The sequence below is a fragment of the Hypanus sabinus genome, chromosome 23, assembly GCF_030144855.1.
Source record: "Hypanus sabinus isolate sHypSab1 chromosome 23, sHypSab1.hap1, whole genome shotgun sequence".
Taxonomy (NCBI): domain Eukaryota; kingdom Metazoa; phylum Chordata; class Chondrichthyes; order Myliobatiformes; family Dasyatidae; genus Hypanus; species Hypanus sabinus.
Window position 1 is genome coordinate 460,202 of NC_082728.1, and position 19,341 is coordinate 479,542.

Here is a 19,341-nt window from a genome sequence, read left to right on the forward strand (position 1 = left end):
AACCCTCAATGTGACAGATGTCACTCAGATGTGGCTTCATTGACCCATATGTTTTGGTCATGTCCCACTTTACATAACTACTGGAAGGACATATTTGCTACCATTTCCTCAATTTGGAATATCAATTTACAACCTCATTTTATCACTGCAATTTTTGGTATACCAAATGAGGATGGTAATCAGTTTTCCCCTTCAATTAGACGAATGATTGCTTTTGTAACATTAATGGCCAGAAGGTCTATATTACAAAATCGGAAAGAAGTAAATCCTCCTACCACGTTTCAGTGGTTCTCTCAAACTATTTCTTATCTGAGCTTGGAAAAAATTAGAAGCACTATTTTTGACTCATCAATTAAATTTGAAGAAACTTAAATTTTCATTCGACATTTTCATATGAATTAATTTGGCCTCTTCCAGACCTTCTCTCTGTTTATTCTTGTTCAGGTATGGAGTTCCGGAGTTTTTGACACTATCATATACAAATAAACTGTTATTATTGCCCATGTTAGTTTAGTTTAGTGTTTTTTTTCTCATATATATTTTTTCTTGTATTTTAATTTTTTTTTCTTTTGATGATTATTCTTATTTTTTTCATATATAATTATTATAGGCTTGATTGATCAATGTACTATTTTTTTCTGTTGATATTTTAATAGGATATTGTTATCTTATTATTAATTCAATTTCAAGTCTATTGTACTTATAACCTATTCATTATTATGTTAAGTTTTTTTTATATATGAAATTCAATAAAAAGATTGAAAAAGAAAAAAGAAAAAGGAAGGTTCAATCGTGAAGCATTAATATTGAAGTAGTAAAATGGATTCAACAGTGGCTGGATGGGAGATGCCAGAGAGTAGTGGTGGATAACTGTTTGTCAGGTTGGAGGCCGGTGACTAGTGGTGTGCCTCAGGGATCTGTACTGGGTCCAATGTTGTTTGTCATTTACATTAATGATCTGGATGATGGGGTGGTAAATTGGGTTAGTAAGTATGCAGATGATACTAAGATAGGTGGCGTTGTGGATAATGAAGTAGGTTTTCAAAGCTTGCAGAGAGATTTAGGCCAGTTAGAAGAGTGGGCTGAAAGATAGCAGATGGAGTTTATTGCTGATAAGTGTGAGGTGCTGCATTTTGGTAGGACTAATCAAAATAGGACATACATGGTAAATGGTAGGTTTTTTCCATTGAGAGTAGGGGAGATTCAAACAAGAGGATGTGAGTTGAGAGTTAGGGGCAAAAGTTTAGGGGCAACATGAAGGGGAACTTCTTTACTCAGAGAGTGGTAGCTGTGTGGAATGTGGTTCCAGTAGAAGTGGTAGGGGCAGGTTCGATATTGTCATTTAAAGTAAAATTGGATAGGTACATGGACAGGAAAGGAATGGAGGGTTATGGGCTGAGTGCAGGTTGGTGGGACTAGGTGAGAGTAATCATTCAGCACAGACTAGAAGGGCCGAGATGGCCTGTTTCCGTGCTGTAATTGTCATATGGTTATATCAATGTCTCGCTGTAACCTCAGCCCTCCACTCTATCCACAACACCTCCAACCTTTGTGTCATCAGCAAACTCACTAACCCATTCCTCCACTTCCTCATCCAGTATAAAAGTCACAAAGAGTAAGGGTCCCAGGACATATCCCTGAGGCACTCCACTGGTGACTGACCTCTATGCAGAATATGACCCGTCTATAACCACTCTTTGCCTTCTGTATGCAAGCCAGTTTTGGATCCACAAAGCAATGTCCCCTAGGATCACATGTCTCCTTACTTTCTCAATAAGCCTTGCATGGGGTACCTTATCAAATGCCTTGCTAAAATCCATATACAGTACATCTACTGCTTGTCCTTCATCAATGTGTTTAGTCACATCCTCAGAAAATTCAATCAGGCTCGTAAGGCATGACCTGCCCTTGATAAAGCCATGCTGACTGCTCCTAATCATATTATACCTCTCCAAATGTTCATAAATCCTGCCTCTCAGGATCTTCTCCATCACTTACCAACCACTGAGGTAAGGCTCACTTGTCTATAATCTCTACTCCCTTTCTTGAATAAAAGAATAACATCTGCAACACTCCAATCCTCCAGAACCTCTCCCGTCCCCATTGATGATGCAAAGATCATCGCCAGAGGCTCAGCAATCTCCTCCCTCACCTCCCACAGTAGCCTGGGGTACTCTTCATCTGGTCCCGGCGACTTTCCATCTTGATGCTTTCCAAAAGCTCCAGCACATCCTCTTTCTTAATATCTACATGCTCAAGCTTTTCAGTCTGCTGCAAGTCATCACTACAATCACTGAGATCCATAGTGAATACTGAAGTAAAGTATTGATTAAGTACCTCCGCTATTTCCTACAGTTCCATACACACTTTCCCACTGTCACACTTGATAGGTCTTATTCTTTCACATCTTATCCTCTTGCTCTTCTCATACTTGTAGAATGCCTTGGGGTTTTCCTTAATTCTGCCTGCCAAGGCCTTCTCATGGCTCCTTCTGGCTCTACTAATTTTCTTCTCAAGCTCCTTTCTAGTAGCATAATCTTTTAGATCTCTTACATTACCTAGCTCTCTGAACCTTTTGTAAACTCTTCTTCTTGACTAGATTTACAACAGCCTTTGTACCCACGGTTCCTGTACACTACCATAACTTCCCTGTCTCATTGGAATGTACCCATGCAGAACTCTACACAAATATCCCCTAAATATATGCCACATTTCTTTTGTACTTTCCCCTGAGAAGATCTGTTTCCAATTTAAGCCTCCAATTTCCTGCCTGATAGCCACAAAATTACCCTTACTCCAATTAAATGCTTTTCTAATTTGTCTGTTCCTATCTCTCTCCAATGCAATTGTAAAGGAGATGGAATTATGCTCTCCCACTGAGAGATCTGACACCCGACCAGGTTCATTTCCCAATACCAGATCAAGTACAGCCTCTCCTCTTGTAGACTTATCTACATGTTGTGTCAAGAAACCTTCCTGAACACACCTAACAAACTCCACCCCATCTAAACCCCTTGCTCTAGGGAGATGCCAATTGATATTTGGGAAATTGAAATCTCCCATCATGACAACTCTTATTATTACACTTTTCCAGGATCTGTTTCCCTATCTGCTTCTCCATATTCCTGTTACTATTAGGCAGCCTATAAAAAACACCAAGTTATTGACCCCTTCCTGTTCCTAATCTCCACCCACAGAGACTCTGTAGACAATCCCTCCATGGTGTCCACCTTTTCTGCAGACACTATCTCTAATCAACAGTGCCATGTCCCCACCTCTTTTGCCTCCCTCCCTGTCCTTTCTGAAACATCTAAAACCCGGCAGTTGAAGTAACCCATCCTATCCCTGAGCCATCCAAGTCTCTGTAATGGCCAACACATCATATCTCTAAGTACTGATCCATGCACTAAGCTCATCTGCTTTGTTCACAACACTCCTTGCATTAAAATAGACACATCTCAAGTCTTTGGTCTGAGCGCGTCCTTTCTCTATCACTCGCCTATCCTCCCTTTTGCACTGTCTACAAGCTTTCTCTATTTAATCTTTCCACTAATTTTTGCTTTGTTGCATGCTCTTTCTTTTGCTCTTACAATAGCTTTGACTTCCCTTGTCAGCACGGTTGTACTATTTTACCATTTGAGTATTTCTTCATTTTTGGAATACACATGTCTTGCATCTTCCTCATTTTTCCCAGAAATGTACAACATTGCCGCTCTGCTGTCATCCCTTGCAGGCAGCTCCTTCCAATTTACTTTGGCCAACTCCTCTCTCATAGCACTGTAATTTCCCTTACTCCACTGAAATACTGCTACATCAGACTTCCTCCCTATCAAATTTCAAGTTGAACATAGTCATATTGTGATCACCTAAGGGTTCTTTAACCTTAAGATCATTAATCGCCTCTGGTTTATTACATAACAACCAATCCAGTACAGCTGATCCCCTACTAGGCTCAACAACAAACTGTTTTAAAAAGCCATCTCTTAGGCATTCAACAAACTCACTCTCTTGAGATCCATTACCAACCTAATTTTCCCAATCGACCTGCATGTTAAAATCTCCCATGACTGCCATAATATTACCCTTTTGACTCGCCTTTTGTATTTCCTACTGTAACCTGTGGTCCACCTCCCAGCCACTTTTGGGAGGCCCATATATAACTGCCATCAACATCCCTTTTACCTTTACAATGTTTTAACTCAACCCACAAGGATTCAACATCTTCTGATCCTATGTCACATCTTTCTACTGATTCGATGCCATTCTTTACCAGTAGAGCTACACCATCCCGTCTGCCTACCCTTCCTTTCCCTCTGATATAGCATGTAATCTTGAACATTCAGTTCCCAACTACAACCATCCTTCAGCCACTATACAGTGATGGCCACAACATCATACTTGGTAATCTGTAATATTGCAACATCATGAAGATCTGATGAGGCTGATCCCCACTCACCTCTGACCTATGGTCAGATCACCCTCAATCTCCTGCACTTTGCCTACCAGGAGCACGTTGGAGTTGACAACGCTGTCATCTGCCTGCTGAACAGACCCATTTAGACAAGCAGGAAAGCACTGTGAGGATCATGTGTTTTTTTTGATGTCTCAAATGCCTTCAATACCATCCAGCCCTCACTGCTGGGGGGAAAGCTCCATTCAATGCAGGCTGGCACAGCCATTGTATCCTGGATAATTGCCTACCTGGCTGGCAGACCACAGTTTGTGTGCCTTCAGAGCTGTGTGTCAGACGTGGCAATAAGCAGCACTGGAACCCCACAGAGGACTGTATTAGCTCCCTTCCTGTTAACCTGTATACCTCAGACTTTAGATACAACAGTCATGTCAACTGCAGAAATTCTCTGATGAATCAGCAATAGTTGGGTATATAAAGGGAGGATGGAGGATGAATACATGACCCTGGTGAAGGACTGTCAAATAGTGCAAGCTGAATCATCTGCAGCTTAACATCAGTAAGACAGGTAAGATGGTGATGGACCTTAGGAGGACTCAGCCTGCACTGCTCCCTGTTACTATTGACAGTGAGGATGTGGATGTGGTGAGGACCTGCAAATATTTGGGGGTGCACCTGGATGACAGACTTGAGTGGAGCACAAACACAGAGGTTGTGTACAGGCAGGGCCAGAGTCACATCTACTTCCTGAGGAGACTGAGGTCTTTTGGAGTATGCATGCATCACCTTCACATGTTCTATCAGTCTTGTCACCACTACAATCTTGTATACAGTGATGTGCTGGGGCAATGGCATCAACATGGTTAGTGCCAACATACTCAATAAACTAATTAAACAGGCTGGCTCTGTTATAGGAATCAAACTGGACTCACTGGAGGCTGTGGTAGAACAAGGGACTCTACAGAAAATCCTGACAATTCTGGACAATATTTCTCACCCTCTTCACGGCACCTTGACTGAACAGAGGAGCCACTTTTAGTAATAGACTAATACAAATGCACTGCTCCAAAAAGCACTATGAGGTCATTCTTACCCTCAGCCATTAGGATCTATAATGAGTCAACCTATAGCCAATGACACCCCCCCTCCTGTTAGATTGTTTCAGGTAACTTTTTTTTATTCTTTCTTTCTTCTCTTCTGATATTTGTATATCTGTGCACTTGTAATAACACTGTGATACTGCAATTTCCTTTGGGATCAATAAAATATCTATCTATCTTACCAACCAAAGAGGATGAACTGCAAGGCAGAAAGCCCCAACAGAGTACCTGGTAAGGCTCTGAAAACCTGTGCCTCATTTTCTAGTAGTCCTATATCCACTCTCATCTTTATTTTATTTTTTACATACTTCAAACAGCTTTTTCAATCCACTTTAATATTGTTTGCTAGATTGCATTCATATTTCATCTTTTACCTCTTAATCATTATTTTACTTGCTTTCTGAAGGTTTTTGAAAGTCTCTCAATACTCTATCTTCCCGCTAATTTTTGCTTTGTTGTATACTCTGTGTTCTGCTTTTACATTAGTTTTGACTTTCCTTGTCAGCCATGGTTGTTCTATCTTGTCATCTGAGTAATCTTTTTTTGGAATACACCTACCCTGCACATTCCTCATTTTCCCCAGAAACTTGTACCATTGCTGATCTGCTGTCATCCCTGCCAGCATCTCCTTCCAATTTACTTCAGCCAGCTCTCCTCTCAAGTACTGAAATACTGCTACATCAGACTTTACTTTCTCCCTAGCAAATTTCAAGCTGAACTCAATCATATTGTGATCATTGCCTCCTTAGGGTTCTTTTAGCTGAAGCTCCCTAATCACCTTTGGCTCATTACATAACACACAATCCAGTATAGCTGATCTCCTTTTCTATTTCCTGTTGTAATCTGTGGTCCACATCCCAGCCACTGTTGGGAGGCCTCTACATAACTGCCATCTACATCTTTTACCCTTGCAGTTTCTTAACTCAACCCACAAGGATTCAACATCTTCCCATCCTATGTCGTATCGTTCTACTGATTTAATGCCATTCTTTACCAGCAGAGCCACACCACTCCTTCTGCCTACCTTCCTTCCATCCAATGTAATGTGTAACCTTGGGCATTAAGCTCCCAACTACAACCATCCTTCAGCCACAACATCAGACCAAGCAATCTGTAAAATTGCAGCAAGATCATCCACCTTATTTCTCATACTCTGTGCATTGAGATATAACACTTTGGGTACTGCATTTGCTACCCTTTTTGATTTTGCATCCTTAACACACTGATACTCAACCTTTAGGCTGCAATTTTGTCCTATCATCTGCCTGCCATTCCTGACAGTCTGACTGCATGCTATCTTTGCTTTTTACCATCTGTCCTATCTTGAGTCCCTTCACTTGTTTCTATCTCCCTGCTAAATTAGTTTAAATCCTCCCCAACAGCTCTAACAAATCTACCTGTGTGAGTATTGAACGCCCTTTAGTTCAGCTGCAACACACGCGCAGACACAGATAGAGACATGCACAAGATTCTGCAGATGCTGGAAATTTAGAGCAACACACATGAAATGATGGAGGAACTCAGCAGGCCAGGCAGCATCTATGGTGAAGAATGAACAGTTGACTTTTCAGGCTGAGACCTCTCATCAGTGGCTGAGGGCAAAGTAAGAATGTGGAGGAAGAGGAAGGAATACAAACAGAAGTGCAAGGTGATAGGTGAGACCAGGTTAAACGTAAGGTAGGTGGGTTGGAGGGTTTGAAATAAGAAGCTGGGACGTGATAGGTGGAAGAGAAATAGGGCTGAAGAAGAAGAAATCTGAAAAGAGAGGAGAGTGGACCCTTGGGAAAAGAAAACAAGAGATCCAGAGGAAGATCATGGGCAAGTAAGAAGAAGAAAAGGGTTGAGAGAGGTGGTCAGAATGGGAAATGGAAGGAGGAGGAAGGGGGAGGGGAATGGTTATATGAAGTTAGAGAAATCTTTATTTATACCATCAGATTGGATGCTACCCAGACAGAATATGAGGAATTCATCCTCATTATGGCAGGAGAGGAGGCCATGGACTGGAAACTTGAAATGGGAATAGGGATAGGAATTAAAATAATTGGCCATGGAGATCCCTTGCATGCACATGCACATACGCACAGCCCTCTCACCGTAAGGACAGCAGTTGCTGCTCGAAGACTCATCCGGACAACAGAGTCCCTTTTCCTGGGAGGAAATCGGCAACATTCGCTGTGAACATTTCCAAATGAACCCAGCGCAGTTTGAGGTGTGGGACTTGGGAGCAGGGTGAGACATTGATCTGTGGTGTTGGAATACTGGGAACTTTGGCCCTGGAAGGAAGAATCAGCCACCTGAGAACAAAGAAATATGAGGCGTCAAAAGGGATCTGCTGAACCCCAAAACACAATCCTGACTCCATCCCAGTGTCCAGTCCCAGTCTGAGCTCTGCCCCAATCTCCACCCACACTCTGACCTTACCTTACAATTTTACGTCCTGGTTCTGAGCCCTGACCCAATCTCCACCCAAACCCAACCCCATCCCTGTGTCCAGTCCCAGTCTGAGCCCTGCCTGAAACTCCACCCGCACACTGACCCCATCCCAGTGTCTAGTCCCAGTCTGAGCCCTGCCCCAATCTCCACCCACACTCTGACCTCACCTCACAATGCCTCGTCCCAGTCTGAGCCCTGCCCCAATCTCCATTCACAGCTTAAGCTTTGGAAGAGCAAGACTAAATAGGGTCTCTGGAGGAACGCTTAAGCAGCACAGGCCTAAGCAGACAGGAATTATGTGGAAGGGATACCAGTAATGCCAGACCTGAAGGTATGGTTGGATCATGGAGATTGGACGTACCGTTGGTGTTCTCTGAGAGGCCAGTGCTGGGATGGAGGCAGAGTCCACACTGGAGAGTCCAGCCTTCCTCTGGAATGGGGCTTTCAGGTTCCCGTACCGCTGCTGACAATGTCTCCAACTCTGTCGCTGCCAATGGTGTAGCAGATCATCGTCTGTTCCCACACCAAACCATTCGGCTGTATCCCTACCATCAATACACCAGCCAATTAGAAACTATGTTAGACACGCCGCAGCCAGTAGAGAGGGAAGCTCAGGAAGGAAGGGACAAATGGACTGTGGCCAGAGTCCTAGGTGGGAAACAGTGCAGGCCAATATGAATCGGTTATGTTACAACATTCAGAGAGCTTTGCCACGTCCTGAGGAGACCCTCTGCTCAATGATATCCAGGAGAAACTTGCCTACCTGCTCAGCAGTGTCAGTGTGAAGAGGATGTGAATCAAATAGAAAATATGTACAAACTGGGAAGCCAGATTAACAAACAGAGGAAATGATGGTGGGATGTGGGGGTGGGGGTAGGAGTGAGAGGGTGAGAGTGTAGGAGGGAGAGGCAGAGAGGGAGACCAGGAGAGATGGAGTGGAGAGGGGTGAGAAAGCAAGAAAGGGACAATGATATGAATGTGGGGACTTTGATAAGTAAGGCAATGAACTGAGAGCATTGATTGGCACTTCACAGATAAGATTATCGCATGACAACACGATACAGAGTCACCAAGTTTCACAGTGTGGGCATGAGGGGCTGAATCTCCTCCAGTTGATGTGTTTTGATGTTCATATGCTTATATATATTCCAGATCTGTCCTCTGTGTTCATGAATAAATTACCATTACCCTGGACCGTGCCTTTGCTGTGACCTCATCCTGTCCACATGTCCATTGAATATCCGTAGTGCCCAGTGCAAGCTCCTACCTCGTGTATGGGTGGCCATTTACCTGCGGACTGCCTGTGGGACAGATTCTTTCCGCCTGAATCCTTGTTGCTGTGTCAACAGGCCGCTCTGAGTGGAGAATGTGACCTCTGGCACACTGAAACTTTGGAATAGAGTTGGTCTCCGTTTCTGTAAAAGAATCTAACTATTAATTAAGAAATGATCATAAGTCTCCTTTATCCTGTGGCACAAGGGGTGATTGATGCCACCATTCCATGCTCTGATCCCAAACAGCCAACCCTTGCTCAACCTCACACCTCACACTCTCTATTAGCCACACACATTCCCCATAGACTGTCCCCAGGAACCTGTGCTCCATCACAGCTTCTGAAACTCAGGGCACACAAGTGTGACCAATGGGAGAGAGAATTGTGATAAATTGTGAGTTCCTGATCAAGAGGCATCTCAGAGTGTTGTCACAAATCACTGGGAGCAGAGGGCAGGAGGTAACATGGTTCCAGTGGGGCAAGGGGTTACGCGGCCCCTGGGGGCAGGAGGCACCATGCCCCAGAGGGCAGGAGAGCTTTAAAAAACAGGTCATTCTTCAACAGGAGTCTTTGATTGGAGCCTGGCGCAGACACAGGAGAAGCATTCCCTTTCATTTCTAGTGAAGAGCTTTAAAAACCCAGTCTCCATAAAAGAGGGGTACCATATAGCGGAGTGGTCATTGTTGGAGTGGCATGAATCAGAGTAGTGAGCCTTTGGCTCAGCAGGGCTTCGGCAAGAACAGGTGGAAATAAAGTAAGTTCATTCATTGTTTCTTATTTCTTTTTTCTTATTTAACTCTTGAGAGAATAGGGGGCATGACTACAGAGCTGGTCTTCTGTTCTGGGTGTCAGATGTGGGATTTCTGGGAGACCACCAGCCTCCCTGATGACCACGTCTCACAAGGTGCTTCAAGATGCAGCTCCTTAAAGACTGTGTTAGGAAACTGGAGCTGCAGCTCGATGACTTTCAGCTTGTTAGGGAAAGTGAGGCAGTGATAGACCGAGCTACAGGAAAGTAGTCACCCCAAGGCTACAGGAGACAGATAAATGGGTGACTATCAGGCGAGGGAAAGGAGAATGTCAGATAGAGGCACTTGTGTTCCATCCTCTTCAACAATAAGTACTCCATTTTGAGTACTGTTGGGGAAGGGGAGAGACCTACTTGGGGGGGGGAAGCAACAGCAGCTGTGCTTCTGGCACTGAACCTGGCCCTGTGTCTTAGAAGGGTAGGGAACTGAAGAGGATGGCAAAGGTAATATGATACTCTTTAGTTAGGGGGACAGATAGACAATACTGTGGATACAAGAAAGAAACACAAATGGTAGTTTGCCTCCCAGGTGCCAGATTCTGCAATGTTTTTGAACACAATATCCAGAAAAGGGAGGTGAACAGCCAGAAGTTGCGGTACGATATGGGTAGAGAAGGGGAGGTGGTCCTGATAAAAAGTACAGGGAGTTAGGAAAGAAGCTCAGAAGCAGGACCTCAAGGGTATTAATCTTGGGATTGCTGCCTGTGCCACATGACAGTGAGGATAGGAATAGAATGAGGTGGCAGATAAATGCATGGCTGAGGAATTGGAGCAAGGGACAGGGATTCAGATTTCTGAATAATTGGGACCTCTACTGGGGAGTGAGACCAGTACAAAAGATATGGATTGCATTTGATTCCGAGAAGGGCAAATATTCTTGTGGGCAGGTTTACTAGAACTGTTGTGAGTGGTTTATACTAATATGGCAGGGGGATGGAAGCCAGTATGATAGAACTGAGGATCAGCCTGCAGGTTAACAAGTAGATGATGGGTATGACATGATGTAAGGAAGAACAAGCTAATGACTGGATGCAGAACCAAGAATTAAATGCAGACAGAACAAAGAGTTAAATTGTACCACAGAGGCAAAATTCAAAAGGACGAAGAATGCGGGACTGAAGGTGCTGTATTTAAATGCATGTAGCATTCGGAAGAAGGTGGACGAACTTGTGGTGCAATGAGAGACTGGTTGCAAAGACGTAGTGAGCGTCACTGAGTCATGGCTGAAAGAAGCACATAGTTGAGAGCTTAACATCAAACGATATTCTTTGTATTGAATGGACAGGCAGGAAGGCATAGGCAGTGGTGTGGCTCTGTTGGTAAGAACACAGAAAACCTACAGCTCACCACAGGCCCTTCAGCCCACAATGCTGTGCTGAACATGTACTTACTTTAGAAACTACCTAGGGGTAGCCATAGTCTTCTATTTTTTGAAGCTCCATGTACCTATCCAGGAGTCTCTTAAAAGACCCTGTTGTATCCACGTCCACCACCATCACCAGCGGCCCATTCCACACTCTCACCGCTCTGCATAAAATAGTTACCCCTGACATATCTACTTCCAAGCACCTTAAAACTGTGCCCTCTCGTGTTAGCCATTTCAGCCCTGGGAAAAAGCCTCTGACTATCCACATGATCAATGCCTCTCATCATCTTACACACCTCTATCAGGTCACCTCTCATCCTCTGTCGCTCCAAGGAGAAATGGCCAAGTTCACTCAGCCTACTTTCATACGGCATGCTCCTCAATCCAGGCAACATCCTTGTAAATCTCCTCTGTACCCTATCTATAGTTTCCACATCCTTCCTGTATTGAGGTGACCCGAACTGAGCACAGTAGTCCAACTGGGGTCTGACCAGGGTCCTATGTAGCTGTAACGTTATCTCTCAGCTCTTGAACTCAATCCCACGGTTGATGAAGGCCAATACAACATATGCCTTCTTAGCCACACAGTCAACCTGCACAGCAGCTTTGAGTGTCCTATGTTCTCAGATCCCAAGATCCCTTTGATCCTTGACACTGCCAAGAGTCATACCAATAATTCTATATTCTGCCATTATATTTGACCTACCAAAATGAACCACCTCACATTTATCTAGGTTGAACTCCATCTGCCACCCCTCAGCCCAGTTTTGCATCCTACCAATGTCCCGCTGTAGCCTCTCACAGCCCTCCACACTATCCATGACACCCCCAACTATTGTGTCATCAGCAAATTTAGTAACCTGTCCCTCCACTTCCTCATCCAGGTCATTTATAAAAAGCACGAAGAAAAGTGGTCCCAGAACAGATCCCTGAGGAACACCACTGGTGACAGACCTCCATGCAGAATATGACCTGTCTACAACCACTCTTTCTCTACTGTGGGCAAGCCAATTCTGGATCCACAAAGCAAGGTCCCCTTGACTCCCATGTCTCCTTATTTTCTCAATAAGCCTTGCATGGGGTACCTTATCAAATGCCTTGCTGAAATCCATATACACTACATTGACTGCTCAACCTTCATCAGTGTGTTTAGTCACATCCTCAAAAAATTAAATCAGGCTCATAAAGCCCAATCTGCCTTTGATAAAGCTATGCTAAATATTCCTAATCATATTGTACCTCTCCTAATGTTAATAAATCCTGTCCCTCAGGATCTTCTCCATCAACTTCAGCATAGCTATGGAAAGGGATAAAGCTTCAGCATAGCTATGGAAAGGGATAAAATCAGACAAAATAGTGAAGTGCTTAACTGGGGAAGGGCTAACTTTGAAGGGATGAGGCAGGAACTAGCGTGAGTAAATTGGAAACAGATGTTCAAGGGGGAAAGCACAGATGTGGGAGAAGTTTAGCGACCACTTGAGCTGGGTTCAGGATAGGTTTGTCCCACTGAGGCAAGGAAAAAATGGTAGGAAAAGGGAACTGTGGCTGACGAAACGTGTGAGGCAACTGGTCAAGAGGAAAAAGGAAGCATATGTTAGATATAAGAAGCAGGAAGTAGGAGGGGCTTATGAGAAATATAGGGTAGCCAGGAAGGAATTAAAGAAAGGACTTAGGAGAGCTCAAAGGGGGCACGAGAAGACCTTGACATGTAGGATTAAGGAGAACCCCCAAGGCATTCTATACATAAGTGAAGAATAGGAGGATGGCGAGAATGAAGGTGGGACCGCTAAAGGATAAAGAGGGCAACATGTGCCTGGAGGTGGAGGAGGTTGGAGAGGTCCTAAATAAATATTTTGCTTCAGTACTCACAAGTGAAAAGGATCTTGATCAGGATGAGGTCGAAGTAGAGTGGACCTGTGTGCTGGACATTGTGGAGATTAAGGAAGAAGAAGTGCTGGATCTTCTTAAAAACATTAAGATTGATAAATCCCCAGGGCTGGATGTGATACTTCCCAGGTTGTTGTGGGAATTGAGAGAAGAGATCGCAGGAGCATAGCCCATGATCTTTGAATCCTCTTTGGCTGCAGGGGAGGTACCGGAGGACTGGAGAATGGCAAATGTAGTTCCCTTGTTTAAAAAAGGTAATAGGGAGAAACCTGGGAACATTAGACTGGTGAGTCTTACATCAGTGGTATGCAAACTACTGGAAAGGATTCTTAAGGATAGGATCTATGAGCATTTGGAGAAGTACAGTCTACTCCTGGATAGTCAACATGGCTTTGTGAAGGGAAGATCGTGCCTCACGAGCCTGACTGAGTTTCTTGAAGAGGTAACAAAAGAAATTGATGAGGGTAGGGCAGTGGATGTGGTCTTTAGCAAAGCATTTGACAAGGTCCCTCATGAGAGACTCATCCAGAAAGTCATGAGGCATGAGATAAGTGGAACCTTGGCTGTTTGGATAAAAAATTGGTCTAAAGGAAGAAAGAAGAGGGTAATTGTGGAAGGAAAGTATTCTGCCTGAAGGTTGGTGACTAGTGGAGTGCCGCAGGGATCTGTCCTGGGACCCCTGCTATTTGTGATTTTTATAAATGACCTGGATGTAGAGGTGGAAGGATGGGTGAGTAAGTTTGCAGATGACATGAAAATTGGAGGAGTTGTGGATGGAGCTATAGGTGGTCGAAGGTTACAAGAAGATATAGACAGGCTGCAGAGTTGGGCAGAAAAATGGCAGATGGAATTCAATCTGGACAAGTGTGAGGTGATGCATTTTGGAAGAACAAAACAGAAGACTGGGTACAGGATTAATGGTCAGTTACTTAAGAGTGTGGATGAACAAAGGGACCTTGGGGTTCAAATCTATACATCCCTCAAGGTTGCTGCACAGGTTGATAGGGTAGTTAAGAAGGCCTATGGGATGCTAGGCTTCATTAACTGGGGGATTGAGTTCAAGAGTAGAGAGATCATGTCGCAACTACAAATCTCTGGTGAGACCGCACTTAGAGTATTGTGTTCAATTCTGGTCACTTCATTATAGGAAGGATGTGGAAGCTATGGACAGGTGCAGAGGAGATTTACCAGGATGTTGCCTGGATTGGAGAACAAGTCATATGAAGCAAGGTTAGCAGAGCTGGGACTTTTCTCTTTGGAGCATAGAAGAATGAGAGGGGACTTGATAGGGGTGTGGTGAACTACGTGTGCCTGTCTGGACACGCCCCCTGCTGACTGCTCCTGTGGCTCCTCCCACAGACCCCTGTATAAAGGCGATTTGAGGCCTATGCTCGTCCTCTCAGTCTCCAGGACGTAGTATGATGGTCACTCACTCCTGGTTCCTTCTTCCAGTCAATAAAAGCCGATATCTCGCCTTACGTCTCAGAGTGAGTTATTGATGGTGCATTAAGGGGTCTACAAGATTATGAGAGGCATAGATAGGGTGGATAGTCTGTACCTGTTTTCCAGGGCACCAATAGCAAACACCAGAGGGCATATGTACAAAATTAAGAGAGGGAAGTTTAGGGGAGACATCGAGGATAAGTTTTTTTTTTACACAGAGGGTTGTGATTGCCTGGAATGACTTGCCAGGGATGGTGGTGGAGGCTAAAACATTAGGGGTATTTAAGAGCCTCTTGGACAGGCACATGGATGAAAGAAAAATGGAAGGTTACGGGGTAGTGTGGGTTTAGTACTTTTTTTTTAAGGATTATATGGATCAACACAACATAGAGGGCTGAAAGGCCTGTACTGTGTACTGTGTACTGTACTGTAGTGTTCTATGGTTCTAACTTATCAACCACTGAGGTAATACTCACTGGTCTATAATTTCCTAGGCTATCTGTACTCCCTTTCTTGAATAAAGGAACAACATCCGCTACCCTCCAATCCTCCAGAACCTCTCTCGTCCCCATTGATGATGCAAAGATCATTGCCAGAGGCTCAGTAATCTCCTTCCTCACCTCCCACTGTAGCCTGGGGTATATTTCATCTGGTCCCGGCGACTTATCCATCTTGATGTTTACCTTAATCCTGTCCGCTAAGGCCTTCTCATAGCCCCTTCTGGCTCTCCTAGTTTCATTCTTAAATTCTTTCCTGCTAGCCCTATAATCTTCTAGATCTCTATCATTACCTAGTGTTTTGAACCTTTTGTAAGCTTTTCTTTTCTTTTTCTGATTAGATTTACAATAGCCTTCGTACACCATGGTTCCTGTACCTCTGCATGCAAATAACCCCTGACCATTTGCCACATTTGTTCTATACATCTGAGAACATCTGTTCCCAATTTATTCTTCTAAATTCTTGCCTGATAGCCTCTTATTTCCCCTTATTCCAATTAAACGCTTTCCAAACTTGTCTGTTCCTATCCCTCTCCAATGTTATGGTAAAGGAGATAGAATTGTGATCACCATCTCCAAAATGATCTCCCATTGAGACACCTGACCAGGTTCATTTCCCAATACCAGATCAAGTACAGCCATTTGTCTTGTAGGTTTATCTACATATTGCGTCAAGAATCTTCCTGAACACACCTAACACACTCCACACCTTCTAAACCCCTTGCTCTAGGGAGATGTCAATCAATATTTGGAAAATTAAAATCTTCCACCACGACAACCCTGTTATTATTACACCTTTCCAGAATCTGTCTCCCTGTCTGCTCCTAGATGTCCCTGTTACTACTGGGAGGACTATAAAAAACAGCCAGTAGAGTTATTGACCCTTTCCTGTTCCTAACTTCCACCCACAGAGACCCCGTAGATAATCCCTCCATGACTTCCTCCTTTTCAGCAGCCATGACACCATCTCTGATCACTGATCTCTTTTGCCTCCCTCGCTGTCCTTTCTGAAACATCTAAAGCCTGGCACTCAAAGTAACTATTCCTGCTCCTGAGACATCCAAGTCTCCGTAATGGCCACAACATCATAGCTCTAAATATTGATCCATGCTTTAAGCTCATCCGCTTTGCTCATAATACTCCTTGCATTAAAATAGACACAGCTCAAACCATTGGCCTGAGCGTGTCTTTTCTCTATCACCTGCCTATCCTTCCTCTCGCATTGTCTCTATTTGTGAGCCAACCATCTCTTCCTCCATCTCTTCAGTTCGGTTCCCACCCCCAGAAGTTCCAGTTTAAACTCTACCCAGTAGCCTTTGCAAACCACCCTGCCAGGATATTGGCCCCCCTCAGATTCAAGTGCAACCCGTCCTTTTTGTACAGGTCACACCTGCCCCACAAGAGATCCCAATGATCTGAATCCCTGTTCCTTGCTCCAATTCTCAGCCAAACACTTATCCTCCACCTCATTTTATTCCTATACTCACTGTCACATGGCACAGGCAGTAATCCCGAGATGACTACCTTTGAGGTCCTGCTTCTCAACTTCCTTCCTAACTTCCTGTAGTCTGTTTTCAGGACCGCCTCTCTTTTCCTACCTATGTTGTTGGCACCATATGTGGGAAGTCCTGGAGACTGTCAGCCTCCTGGACGGCCACATCTGCGCCAGGTGCATCAAGCTGCAGCTCTTTAGGGATCATGTTAGCCCTCCTACTCTGTCTCCCTCTACCCTTTCACCCACTCTATAAAGCTGCCTCCTTTAAACTCTCTTTGCTGTTCTAACTGGCTGATGTCCCTGCGCTTGTACAGACGTGCCTCAAACAAACCGCTGAATTAAATACCCTGTGTATTGGAGTTTCCATACCAGACTGTAATGGAACCAGTCAAAATGCTTTCCATTGTATATCAGTCTTTGATGACCTGTCAAATCTCCTTAAACTTCTAAGATAACAGAAATGCTGGTGCATTTTCTTCATTGTTGCATTGACGTGTCAGGCCCAGAGTAGATCTTCAGAGACAATGATACGCAGGCACTTGAAACTGCTCAACCTTCGATAACACTTGGTGGGTGTTCACCTGACTTTCCCCACCCGACCCTCACTTGGATTTGATGTTTCTTTCCACATACATGTGTTGGAGATCCTGCGCACACACCCACACACACATAGAAGATCCTGCATTAGATCCACACACTCACACTCATAATTCCATCACCAGTTTCTGGTTCCTGAGGAAAAAGAACTTGATTCTACCTGCCTGTTGGAGTCAAGAGCGCATTCCCAAAGAGCCTCAGAAATGTGTTCTCAAAAAAACCCTTCACTTACCTCATTGTCAGACTGTTTCAATGATCCCACCTTTGTCTGGACACTCATTATTCTCTGGAACGTGGACAATGCAAGGTGAAGTTAATATTTAGCACACATGGTCCTAACAGGGAAGAGCTGAGAACCTACCCTACAGGAACAAACTGAGCAAGGGTTGGCTTTCGAGTCTTACACAGAGCAGGAAGCTGAAGAACAAGCTTCCCCCAGAAGTGACAAGAAAGATAAGGGAATCCGAAGAGGAAGTTTGCCACAGCTGACATGCTTCCGGCAGCGACAGATCACCAGCTGAAAGCAACAGTCAGTCCCCAGGTCCTGCTGCTCTAGAGGTCAGTCCCCAGGAACTGCTGCGCTAGAGGTCAGTCCCCAGGTCCTGCTGCACTAGAAGTCAGTCCCCAGGTCCTGCTGCGCTAGAGGTCAGTCCCCAGGTCCTGCTGCGCTAGAGGTCAGTCCACCAGAGCTCCCACTGAACCATATGGACTCCAGATACTCCCACCTCCAGCACCCACCCTACAATGAAACATTGAGCAACATTGGGACCCATGACAGAGTACCTACACCTGGGAATTTTAAAAAGATGTTGACTGAACCAAGTTTTCTCCTGACACTCTCCATCCACCAAATTCATTAGCCAGTACTAACAATACACTGAAGTTACTGAGAAGAACTTCTGGCCCAGGGGCAGCTGTACTCAGCCATGGGATATTACAACCCACACTCTGAGGTTGGGCTAGCATTGTCCTCAGGGAAAGCAGAACTCACTGCATCAACTCCAGAGCAAACAGCCTCAGGAGGGGTCCAAAAGAACACTTCATTCCCGAGCACTCTCCACACTTCTTACTCAACTCTGCTGTTGCTGTTCACAAAGGAAGTTACAGCATCAGAACTTTCAACAGAATCTACATTGCCCAACACATCCAGTGGCCCACAGTTCATTAACCCTTTGATACCTCTAATCAAGAATAGAGTGATAAGGGTTTTCAAGATTCAAGATTCAAAAACTTTATTGTCATTCTAACCATACATCAGCTCTGCAGGGCAGAATGAGACAGCATTTCCCAGGAGCAGTGCAATCATAACATAACAAATGCAAACACTAAATAATAAACATAACAATAAATAGTAAAATACAACAGCCACATGTCAGTTAAAAACAAGTTATAAGTGTCCAGTGCAAGTTAAAAGTGTCCAAAGCAGAGTCAGGTAGAGCAGCTATTTAGCAGTCTGACTGCCTGTGGGAGGAAGCTGTTTAGTAGCCTTGTAGTTTTAGTTTTGATGCTCCTGTAATGTTTACCTGTTGGCAGAAGAACAAACAGTTTATGGAGAGGGTGTGAGGGGTCTTTAATGACATACCATGTCTTCAGGAGGCATTGACTCTAAAAGAGGTCTTGGACAGAAGGTAGGGAGACCCCAATAACCTTCTCTGCTCCCCTAACCACCCTCTGCAAGGCTTTCTTGTCGGCAGCACTGCAGCTGGAGTACCAGGTTGTGATGCAAAAGGTCAGCACACTCTCAACCACTCCCCTGTAGAATGTAGTTAAGATGTTAGTGGGGAGCAATGCTTGTTTAAGCTTCCTCAAAAAGTGCAATCTCTGCTGGGCTCGTCTCACAATCCCAGTGGTGTTCCTGGACCAGGTGAGATTGTCCGAGATCTGCACCCCAAGGAACTTGATGTTTTCCGCTCTCTCCACTGTGGAGCCACTGATGCTGAGGGGTGTGTGCTCAGGCTGAGACCGTCTGAAATCGACGATCATCTCCTTGGTTTTGGTGACATTAAGCATCAAGTTGTTGTCACTGCACCA

The 19,341-nt window shown here is 44.4% G+C and overlaps 1 protein-coding gene across 1 annotated transcript in view; it reads right to left on the reverse strand.

The window, feature by feature from the left end:
• The window catches only part of LOC132380280 (inactive rhomboid protein 2-like), a 97,371-nt gene extending 78,976 nt beyond the window's left edge, over window positions 1–18,395 (reverse strand). Inside the window, exons 1-5 of the mRNA XM_059949035.1 lie at window positions 18,302–18,395; window positions 17,543–17,596; window positions 9,235–9,359; window positions 8,306–8,489; window positions 7,605–7,805 (exon numbers count right to left, since the gene is read on the reverse strand). Coding sequence (XP_059805018.1) covers window positions 7,605–7,805; window positions 8,306–8,489; window positions 9,235–9,359; window positions 17,543–17,590 — 558 coding nt within the window. The 5' untranslated portion in view covers window positions 17,591–17,596; window positions 18,302–18,395. The remainder of the gene's footprint in view (window positions 1–7,604; window positions 7,806–8,305; window positions 8,490–9,234; window positions 9,360–17,542; window positions 17,597–18,301) is intronic.
• Window positions 18,396–19,341: the final 946 nt, after the last annotated feature.